The following is an 11,032-nucleotide window of genomic DNA, read 5'->3' as shown; positions in this document are numbered from 1 at the left end:
ACTGGCTAAATCGGTTGGGTTTGGAAATGTAACTCCAGTGGTACTACCTCTCCCCTCCCATAAATATAAATAAATCTCCCCCCCCCACCCCGTGTGGGCGCGCGCGCGGCTTTTGGAGGGGGTCGAGCCAACAGCTCCGTGCACCAGCGTGGCTGCACATGTGGCCAAGCAACGCTGCCTGGTTCCCGCTTCCGCGAGCGGCGCACGGGTGCCTAGGCCAGCCGGGAGGGGCGGGGCCCCGGGACGCTCCACCCTGGGCTGCAGATTGTGCCCCCCCCCACCCCCGCCCCGGGACTGTCCCTTTAAGAGCGGGGCGGGCTGGAGCTCGCGGCGCTGCGGGGTGCAGTCCCGGCCCCTGGCCGCGCGGGGGGGTCCCGCCCCCGGCCCCTCCAGCCCGGGTAAGAGCCGCGCGGGGCCCCGCTGCCTGCCTGCGGCCACGTGGGGCTAAGGGGAGCCCGCGGGCTGCTCCCCCTGCGCCCCGCCCGGGGCGGGGACCGGCCGCTCCGCGCCGCCTCCCAACTTCCACCAAGTGCGCGGGGCGGCGGAAGCGGGGCTCGCGGCGGCCCCGGAGCAGGAGCCCGCTCCGCTGCCCCGGGCGGAGGCGGGGTGAAGTGGGGCGGTGTTAACGCCCGATCCCCGCAGCCTGGCCGGGCCGCTCGGGGTACAAGGGCCCAGTTGTCGGCCGCTTGGCGTTTCCTGAGTCCGCGGAGCAGATGGGGCCCCGTCCCCTCCCGCCCTGCTGTGCTGAGCGGGTTGAGTTGTCCTTTCCCTCTCCCAGCAGCCCGCGTCCCCCCCCAGCGCTGGGTGCTGCTCCCTCAAGAGCCCATCGCTGCAGCTTCTGGGCTTGCCGGGGTGTTCCCCACAGCGCTATGGGGCTAAACTCCCCATGGCTCGGGACCCTGCCTAGGGGAGGCAGCCCAGTGGGTAGCGCACTAGACTGGGGCTCCGGAGAGCCACATTCTGTTCCTGGCTCTGCCAGTGGCCTGCCCGATGATCTTGGGCAAGCTGCTTCCTTCCCTGTGCCTCACTTTCCCCCTCTGTAAAATGAGGCTGGGGGTACTGCCCTCTTTTGAAATTTAGGGCTTAACATTAACACCCGGGTAGCTGCTAGCAAAGCAGAATGACTAATTGCATTTTGGTTTCAAATCGCACTGGTATATCAGTGGTTTTCAACCTGTGGTCCTTGCAACTCAGTGTGGGGGCTGCAAACTGTCTAAAATTTCGAACATGGTCTGCACTTCATTTTGTAGGGGTTTGCAAATAAAGAAAAGGTTGAAAACCAGTAGTATAGATGACCACACAAGGTGAAGGGGGCAATGGAGAATTTATCCCACCTTGGCCTTTCCCTCTTCTCCCATAATGCAGAAGGCTGTGTGTGCTTCCCCCAGGGCACTCCCCGTCCCAGCTAGTGCATAAATGTGATGTGATTTTTTTTTTCATTACATCACTGCATAGTTACATTACAAGTTTTGTTCCTTAGTCCTTGTGCTGATGTGAGCCAACCCGCCTCTGCTTTCTCCTCTCTGCAATTTCATCCTGTTGCTCTTAATTACACAACAGTCAGTATGGCCTATTGGATCAAGTGCTGGCCTAGGAACCAAGGTCTCCTGACTTTGCCCTTGGCCTGCTGGGTGACCTTGGGCAAGTTGCTTTGTCTCTCTATGCCTTTGTTTCCCCGTCTATAAAATGGGAATAGTGATACTGACCTCCTTTGTAAGGCACTTCGAGACTTGCTGATGAAAGATGCTATAGAAGAACTAGGTATTATTATCCTAAGCAAGCCTTCTCCTTTGATTACACCCTTTAAATTCCTGGAGATGACTCTGTTTTCTGGCTAGATGGAGGAAATGCGCCAAGGTGGCTGTTCCACCTTATTGCTATACCTAGCACATAGCTGATCTACCGCTGCTAGCAGCAAAGATCTCCAATGGCCGGTGATGAGATGCTAGATGGGGAGGGCTCTGAGTTACTACAGAGAATTCTTTCTCAGATGTCTGGCTGGTGGGTCTTGCCCACGTGCTCAGGGCCTAACTGATCACCATATCTGGGGTCAGGAAGGAATTTTCCCCTGTGTCAGATTGGCAGAGATCCTGCGGGGGCTTCACCTTCCTCTGCAGCATGGGGCACAGTCATTTGCTGGTTTAAATTAGTGTAAATGGTGGATTCTCTGTAACTTAAAGTCTTCTAAATCATGATTTGAGGACTTCAGTAACTCAGCCGGAGTTCGGGGGTCTATTATAGGAGTGGGCGGGTGAGGTTCTGGGGCCTGTGATGTGCAGGAGGTCAGACTAGATGATCATGATGGTCCCTTCTGGCCTCAGTCTATACCAACTGCCCATAAAATCTTTAGTGACATACTGTATGTACAATCCCCATGCATCTTATTATGGTCGGAAGATGCTGTTTACAAGCTTCTTCTAGCTAGGCTGTGCAGGGGCAGTAGGGTTTCACTGTGTGCTCATGTTCCCTTTTAGAGCCTCCTTTCTCGTCTTCACGGCTACCTTGTGATGCTGCCAGTGCCTGCCTGCCTGGCAAGTCAAAACATGCTCCGGCCCCAGTGGACTAACAGCAGAAGATGGCAGAGCTGCCGGAGGTTGGGGCGGCTTTGGGGGAGGGCAGTTTGGAGACTGCCGCACTTGAGGGCTGCCGCCTTGCAGGCAACAGGCTGAACCTGGATGTGTACCCCGACGGCTGTCACCAGTTCCTCAAGCTGTTTGAGAAACGAAGGGAAGAGGTGGCCCAGGTGGAATTCCTGCGGCTGAACTGCAACGAGGCCCTCATAGACTCCACGCTGGGTAGCCTTCCTGTCCTGAAGTGCCTGAAGTCGCTGGTGCTCAAAGGTAAGACACGGAGAAGCATCCCTGCCCATTTGTCCAGGCTTGGCTCTTTCTCTCTGCTCCTACAGGATGGATGCGCTTTATGGTTTCCATTGTGCACTAGAGCTCCTTGCAGCGGCTTTGGGTCTGTTAGCCTTATGGGGAGCAGCAAGCAGATTGAGCAAAATCCAGCGTAGGGGCTGTTATTACCATCCTTTGTTTCCACAGCTGCTGGGGACCAATTTCCTCACCTGATTCAGTCTGACAGGTGCAGCCTTTTATTTGAATATCACTTGAATAGAGACTGGGTTAGATCTTCAGTTGTGGAGAATCTGAAATAATTTTTGGTGATTATTTTCCCCCTCATGAGACATAATTATTCCTTTCACTGCATTTCGTTCTGGTGTAGCTTTCTGAACAGACCGTCATCCTCTGCCCTGCAGTACAGGCTGGGAACATGGTTTGAGAATGAACGCAAAGAAGCCAACTTATCAGGAGCACAAAAAGTATTGGAGTGGATATGCCTAAGGCTTGCAGTCTGTGGCATGATGACATTCAATAAATACCTGTTGACCATTGTATTGCTTCTTTGGCTTCCTAGTTTTTGTATGCTAGGAGGCTGTGAATACGAATGATGTGTTTTTAGTTATCTTGGAAAAATGTTGAACCACCCAGTCTTCTGTGGGGAGCTGTGTGTGCACGTTAGGGAGGAAGGATGGTCCAGTGGTTAGGACACTAACCTGGGAGTCAGGAGACTTGGTTCATTTCCCGTGCTCCACCAGAATGTGATCTTAGGCAAATATCTCTGGCCCAGAACCACAAAGGTGTTTGAAATCAAGGGAAGTCAGAAGTCTAAATATCTTTGTGGATCTGGGCCTCAGTTCCCCCATCTGTAGAATGGGCACATTAATACTTCCCTCTATAGAGTTATGCTGTGAAGTGCTCAGATACTCTGAGTATCCTGAAGTGGGAAAAACTTGATTCACTAAGAATTCCATATTTAAGCCCTACTGTTTGCTAATCCAGAGTTGCTCAAATATTAATCTTCTATTGTACAACAAAAAAATCCAGTGGTCTCCTCTAATGTAAGCATTTAAAATTGCACTGCAGGAGGGTGGTGAGTAGGAGGAAGGGAGGATACTGGTACATTTAGGGAAGTGTGAATTTAGATCATGTGGCTGCCACATTTTTTTTCCCCACATGGGTCACTTGCCCTGGTAGTCTCAAGCAAGCCAGAAATCCTTTGAATGTGCTTGATTTATTATTTGGAGCCAGACTTGCCCTTAAATACCTGAGCACACCTCCCATCAAACCTAGACTTGTCAAAGTCAGCGATGGGGAAAGCTATTAGACCATGCAGTCCCCCTCCCTGCCAGTGTGGGTTATTACTGATGTGCTTCTGTCCAGACTAGTTTTAAAAGTCCCAAGCAGTGAAGCTTCTATCCTTTCCCTTGGGGAAACTGTGCCACAGCCAAATATGCCTCCCTCTCAGGGAAATTTCCCCATCTTCAGCTAAAATTGCCTCTTCCATAAGTGCATCCTGTAATTCCTAGTTCTCCGTTCACCAGAGAAATCTCTCCTCTCCTCCTCAGTTGTTAACGCACCAAAGTTTTAGGTGTCAGAGGTCCAGGGGTCAGACTGGAATGAAAAAAAGATGAGACTGTGCTAAAACAGACCCCTCGTACATACGTCCCGCTCCAAAGAACCACACACAATACAGAGTCCTCCACAGTTGATACAGCCGATTTTACGGATGGAGAAACTGAGACACGGGGAGGTGAAGTCATACAGGTGATTCACCCAGTGACGGTGCTGGGACTAGAGCCCAGGTCTCCTGAACCACACTTTAGTGCACTAGCCATTAGGCCATGCTATACACCTTACTCTTATAATCTGCGTGCATGCACCAATCTCTCCAGCCTCGTGTTCATTGTCTGAATTTCCAGTTTGCCATGCTGTTGATTTAAGAGGGAGCTGTGCGTGCCTATCTGAGGCTAGCTTAGCAGAATCCATGTAACATGGACTCCTTTTTCTCTGCTTTTCCTTGCCCCCAGGTGGGCATGCCAAGGATGAATTCGGTGCTTGTCAACAGGGTTCCCTGACAACCTTGCCACAAGATTTTAGGAATCTACTGTGTCTCACGCATCTGGATCTCAGCTTTAATAGCTTCTCCAGGTTGCCCAGCTGCGTCACTGACCTTGCCAGCCTCCGTGTACTCTTGGTGTGCCACAACAGCCTGGTGGGGCTGCCTGAAGACTTCGGCCGGCTCAGTAAACTGACTTTCTTCTCTGCCATGAAAAACCAGCTCCGGGATCTGCCACGGAGCATTGGGGAGCTGGCAGCGCTGCAGAGACTGGACCTGTCTGAAAACGCCCTGCAATCGCTTCCCGACGAGATCGGGAGTCTGTATAACTGCCTGGAGCTGGATCTCTCAGGGAATCAATTGGTGGGCGTCCCTGGCTCCCTTGGTAAGAGGTGCACCGAGAGAATGAGAATGAAAGAGAAGAGTCCCTAGCTTCTGGCATGGAATGGGTGGGTTTTAGGGGGTCTTTGAACAGGAAGGCATGTAAAACCTAAATGGGATTTAGGTGTCTGTCACTGCCCCCCTTACTTCATCACCCCCAAGCAGGGCTGTGGATTGGGAGGTATCTCTTGCACGACTTGCTAGGAGCAGGATGTTGTCTATATAGGGCCCCATCAATTTAGTCAGTAAGCAAACCGGGCACTTTGAAGATTCAGAAGACTCTGGGCCAGATCCTGAGTTGTTACAAATCAGGATAATGCCATTGCCTTCAAACTGACATAAACCAGCTGAGGATCCAGCCCTTTGGCTGGCTGGGGCACTGGCTCCTGACAGGATCCCAGCATCTCTGCAGTTGCTGATGTGAGGCAATACACTGAGGGCTAATGAGGATGATGGGTTGTTCTGTTTTAAATGACCTCTGCGTTGAGTCCAGACCAATCCAGAGAGCCGTTCAGTACTGGACTCTCAGATCTCAAACCTGTATTCTGAATGGGGCTATTTCCACAGCTTTGATTTTTGTATTACTATGCCCAGGTTTCTGCCATGGTCGTTATATTGCCGTAGCATGTTGTAGCCCCAGGCATGGACTGGAATCCCATTGTGCTAGGCACTGTACAAACAGAACAAAAGGACAGTCCCTGTCCCAAAGAACTTACTGCTCTCCCAACCTGCTAATTCTCTGAACCCACAATCTTTGTGCCCCCCTCATGATTTAAATATAGCCATGATTTGTGTGTGTGTTTAGTGGTGTGGTGCAGGCAGGCTGGGGTGGCGCTCTGGGTGCTGGCTAAGGGGAATTGGGGATGTATGTGTATGGTGGTTAGAATCACTACTCATGTATTTACTGAGAGGGGGCAATTTTTCTTCTTGTTCTAACTTGCAGCCAATTTGCGATCTCTGCAGCAGCTGCGTCTTCACAGCAATCTCCTGGTGACTGTCCCTGCATCCCTCGCCAGCCTCCCCAACTTGTCCAGGCTTGACTTGCAGAACAACAGGCTACGCTCCATCCCCCCCGAGATCCAGAGCTCTCCCTTCGTGCACCTGCGGGGCAATCCTTTAGGAGAACCTGAGATCCCCCTGCAATCTGGTAATTACGTCTCATTGGCTTGACTGCATCTCCGACAGCTGCTCCCAGGCTCTAGCAAGTGTCACAAGCTGGTGTGTGAATGTGATTGTTGGAGATGAGGGGGAGAAAATGGGTCATTATTGGTATGGCATCATTACAGGTGTATTTTGCACTGCACGGGCACATGGAAGAGTGAGCCCCTCGCCCAAAGAGTTTACAATCCACATTTGATGTGGGCTTAATTGCACTAGAGGGTGTGTAAGGGAGAGGACGGCTATCCAGAAGTTCCTACACTAGGTGCCTGTGTCTTCAATTACAGGCTGTGCTAGTTCTGTGGGAGGGATTCTCATTTTTTGAGAGTCAGTTCTAAGGTGTAAAAAAAAAAAAAGAAAAAAAATCTCTGGAGATGCTTTTGCTCAGCCTGATCATTGGAAAGGTCTTGCTGGCGATGCAGAGGTGGGGCTGTGGGGGAGTCAGTGGGCAAAAGGAAGTCGGCCTCTTGGGAAAGTCCTCAGACTGCAAGCAAAAAGATCCCAAAAAGCACCTGCTATTTAGATCATAAAGAGGCAGAGGTAGGGAAGAGTCAGCGATGACAATACAGCCAGGGCAATAGCTGCTAAGTGCAGGAAAAGAGATGCATCAAAAGTTCACTGACCTCTGTCTGTCCTCCCATGGAACCCGATCCAAAGTCCATGGGGGGGGATATGGAAAATCTCTCACTGACTTCACTGGAATTTGGATCCAGCCTGTTATGAGCACAGTGTTGCAAGAGGAATGCTCCTTTATCACCTGCACCCCTCAAATCAATGGAATGTCTGCCTCCAGTCTGCCTGCTACCCACCCCTGTTCATGTCTCTTCTTCTGATTCACTGCAGATGAATCCAGCTCAGGAGAGCTAGGAAGAGTGTTCCTTGTATCCAGTGATGACAGGTATTTCACGCAGTGTCTTTATTGTTTTTGTTACTATTTATTATTTTGTATTGCAGTAGCACCTAGATGCCCCAGTCAAGATTAGGGTCTCGTTGTGCTAGGTGCTGTATATACACATTATTAGGGGTAGTCTCTGCCCCAAATTGTTTTCAATCCCAATAGACAAGTCAGAGTTTTACTCCATTACATGCAGGGAGTTTGTGTTGCTAGTCACAAGACACAGGAAAGCAAAAGTTTAATGGCGTGTGATGTCATTGGAAGACAAGGTGGGTGAGGTAATATCTTTTATTGGACCAGTGTCTGTGAGTGAGAGCAACAAGCTTTCACGCTACACAGAGCTCTTCCTCAGGTCTGGGGAGTGTCACAGCTCCGTACAAGATGGAACAGAGAGTTTTTTGGCAAAAGTAGTTAGCGCATATTCTAAGGGACCAGTCAAGTTGAAGTGGCCCATTAATGCCCCTATAGTCATAGGCTAAAAAGGGGGGTTAGTGCATTACAGATTAAGTTGATCCAATAAAAGATATGCCCTCACCCACTTTGTCTCTCTGATATCCTGGGACCCACACAGCTACAACAACACGGTAAACACCAATGCGAGTCATTGCAAGATGTCATTCATACATTGCTTCATTTTCAAAAGCTTTACTGTGACCCCCAACGGCTGCAAAGTCATCCTGGCCTGCGGCATCCAGTTTTACTTCCCCCCGGGTGCTGCCACCTCCTCAGTAACAATCCATTTCCAAACGCTCTCGCCTGACCCACGGTGGGTGAAACTGAGGCACCATGACATCCTGCTGAGTGAAGTCCTGGAGCTGTGGCCTCACGGGGTTGAGTTCCAGCAGGTAAGCGCACGTGAGGGGCAGGACGGGGCTGGGCAGAACTCTGTTATAGCCCATCGTGTGTCCATATGTGCGAATATGACTGGCCAGAAAATCCTTGTTTGTGGCCTAAAAGGATCATGTCTTGGGGCTGTGTGCTGACTGCTGGGATCCCTGAACCACACATCCCTGCTTGCAAATAGCCCTGGGGATCAAACTTGAAAGGGATTCTCAGCACCAGGGCAAATCCCCAGAAGGGCAGTGTCTTCTCCCCTGGCAGCATGCTGTCCCCACACCTTCCCCATCCCTTCTGCCACGATGCAGGCTGTTCTCTGAATGAGAACCTCCTCCCTCCCAGCTTGTGAACCCCTCCTAGGGGGAGAGCCAGCCCCTGGGGGTGACCTCCGTCTGCTAGAAACAGGACTCGTGCCCCATTAATGGACGCTTACATGAGTAGCCCGGTGAAGCCAGTCATGGCCAACAGGAGCTCACTGGCCTTTTTGGGAGGCCAGTGCACAACACCCCCACCGAAGCATTGTCTGGAGCATAGCCAAGGAACTGGAGGCAGTGGTTCTAGCTGACTCCAGGGCTGGTGGGCTGCAGGAGAGATCAGTTTTCATAACCACCCCCCACTCTCTGCCTAAAATCTGCCTGTGGTGGATTGCGCTTACCCCTGTGAGCGTCCCCCAGCGTCTGGGCATGGTGTTGCTGCTCTTGTCAGCTCCCAGCACCCCCGGCAGGCCCTCAGCCTACCTCTGTGGGTCTTCTGTGGCTTGGCCGGGTCACCCAGCTCAGACCCCTTCTGGGGTACAGCCAACTTGGATAGAAGCAGCCCCTTGCCCTTCAGGGCCAATCAGAAATCAAATGGTTTCTTACCTTTCTGGGGTTTAATTTGCTCCCCAGAGTTAAATCAGCAGGGTTCTTCCTGAGCTCCGGCCGCCGATTTGGGGCCAGCAATGGGCCCTGGCCCAGCATGGCTCCTTTGTCTGTAGCCTAGGGAGCATCTCTCCTCAAGCCACTGGCTCCAGCCAGGAACTACCTTGCTAGCAGCAGGCAGCTCCTTCTCTTTTGCCCTTGATTGGGTGTTACTGATCCCCAGCCCTTTAGTTGCTGGAGGAGCAGCTCTCCATGGTTCCCACAATGGCTGCTCCCGGGATGCTTCTCTAGGTAAGCATTCTCTTGTGCTCACTGCTCATTTCCTCTCAGAAGGCTGTTTCCAGGGGTGGGGTGGAGCAGAGCAGTTGGGCCTCCAGCGGGGAGAGGGGAGCACGGAGGCTTGCCACGCCCTGTCACATTGGCCTCCCCTGCTTGCCCAGGTAAGAGGATGTCTCTAGAGTCGGGGTGCCGTTCTGTTGGCATCTCATGGAAACGCCCTGTTGTCCCCTGCCAGGAGGTGCAGATCTGGATGCCTTACACCTCCCCTCAAACGCAGCGTGAGCGAGAGGTGGTAGTTCGGACCTTCAATGGGCAGAGCTGGAGCGACCTGCAAACCAAGGTGGAGCGGAGAGGAAAGCCGAAGGTGAGCAGGTTGGATTAACTCCTGGTCACATGCAGGATATGTGACTTGCCCTGCGGCAGATAGCAGGGCTTAGCTTTGTCCAGTCCCCAGGGCTAGCTTGGACCTGAGCTACGGGTCCAGTTGGTATAAAGGGGTTGAGCCTGCATCCCTCCTCTCCAATACAGACGCGTGGCAGCTAGAGCAGGGGTTCTCGCAACAAATTTTTTGATGGCCTCAGAGTGTGGCCACCAACTCTCACTGGTGGCTGCACTGAGACTTTTAACCTAAAATACTTAATTAACTTTAGGAAGAACAATTAAATATGCACAGAGTCACATCCAGATCATCGGAAGGCATATCTGTAGGGTTTTTAGGCAGACTCAATAACAAAAATAATGCTGTCTCCCATTTCGGCCCTCTTCTCTACCTCGACCCACACCTGCCTCCCCTCTCCCCCCCCCCCCCCCTCGGCTTAGTGAGTCCTGGGGCTTGCTGTGAGAAGTGATATTTGTATATTAGTAGCTACCTGGGAGGCTGTGAAAAGTGATATTAACAAACATACAAGTTTCGCTTTTCTCAGATAGCTAGTCAGTCTGCTGTGAAAAGTGATATTTGCATGTTTAGTATCAGAGGGGTAACTGTGTTAGTCTGGAACTGTAAGACGCATCTGACGAAGTGGGTATTCACCCATGAAAGCTCATGCTCCAGTACGTCTTTTAGTCTGTAAGGTGCCACAGGGCTCTTTGCTGCATTTACATGTTTGTTAATATCACTTTTCTCAGCAAGCCCCAGAACCCATTACGTCCTGGAAGGGGGATGAAGCAGGGGCCCGGGGCAATTGCGGAGGGATGGAGGCAAGGCCAGGAAAGCAGCAGGGTCTGGGCCTGGTGGGGATGGATACAGGGCTGTGGGAAGTAGCTGGGGCTAAGGGTGATGGGGGTGGGTGATGAACCCCACTGTTCCCATGGCCAGAGCCAGGGCCTGGTGTCTGCTGCCAGGTGGCCAGGGCTGAGGCTCAGTGCCCACGGCCAGAACCCAGAGCTGGGAACAGGAACTGCATGGCTGAAGCCAAGGATCGCAGCCTGCTGCCATGCAGCCGGAGCTGTGGGTCAGTGCCCAGGGCTAGTGCCTGCCGCTGCACGGCCAGAGCCCGGGACTGGAGCCGGGAGCCAGCGGCTGCCACCATGCAGCTGGAACCAGGGGCAGGAGGCTGAAGCCCTGCAGCGGGAGGCCAGGGCCACATGGCCAGAGTTGTGGGGGTGGGGTGGGAGGGTCAGTACCTGCTGCCCCGCGCTCAGAGCCCAGGGCTGCACGGCCTGGTTCCTGAAGTCCCACCACTGGAGCCTGCTACTCAAACCTCCTCTACTCAAGGTCGGTCAA

At 52.5% G+C, this 11,032-nt stretch overlaps 1 protein-coding gene across 4 annotated transcripts in view; it reads left to right on the top strand.

The window, feature by feature from the left end:
- Nucleotides 1-296: 296 nt before the first annotated feature.
- PIDD1 (p53-induced death domain protein 1) overlaps nt 297-11,032 on the top strand; it is a 29,905-nt gene continuing 19,169 nt past the window's right edge. For 2 of the 4 annotated variants that reach the window (XR_013346317.1, XM_077818232.1), the window contains exons 1-7: nt 297-398; nt 2,475-2,840; nt 4,871-5,284; nt 6,224-6,427; nt 7,282-7,336; nt 7,977-8,178; nt 9,545-9,673. Coding sequence is in view for 3 of the 4 variants with exons in the window: in XM_077818232.1 (XP_077674358.1) it covers nt 2,576-2,840; nt 4,871-5,284; nt 6,224-6,427; nt 7,282-7,336; nt 7,977-8,178; nt 9,545-9,673 (1,269 nt within the window). In the remaining variant the exon portion in view is untranslated. Of the gene's footprint in view, nt 399-1,681; nt 1,762-2,474; nt 2,841-4,870; nt 5,285-6,223; nt 6,428-7,281; nt 7,337-7,976; nt 8,179-9,544; nt 9,674-11,032 lie in introns of those variants that run through there. The other 2 variants (XM_077818233.1, XM_077818234.1) reach the window with 2 other exon arrangements.

The sequence above is a fragment of the Eretmochelys imbricata genome, chromosome 6 (assembly GCF_965152235.1).
Source record: "Eretmochelys imbricata isolate rEreImb1 chromosome 6, rEreImb1.hap1, whole genome shotgun sequence".
NCBI classification, from domain to species: Eukaryota; Metazoa; Chordata; order Testudines; family Cheloniidae; genus Eretmochelys; species Eretmochelys imbricata.
The sequence above is the reverse complement of the archived record's forward strand: the minus strand, read 5'-3'. Positions and strand labels throughout refer to the sequence as shown.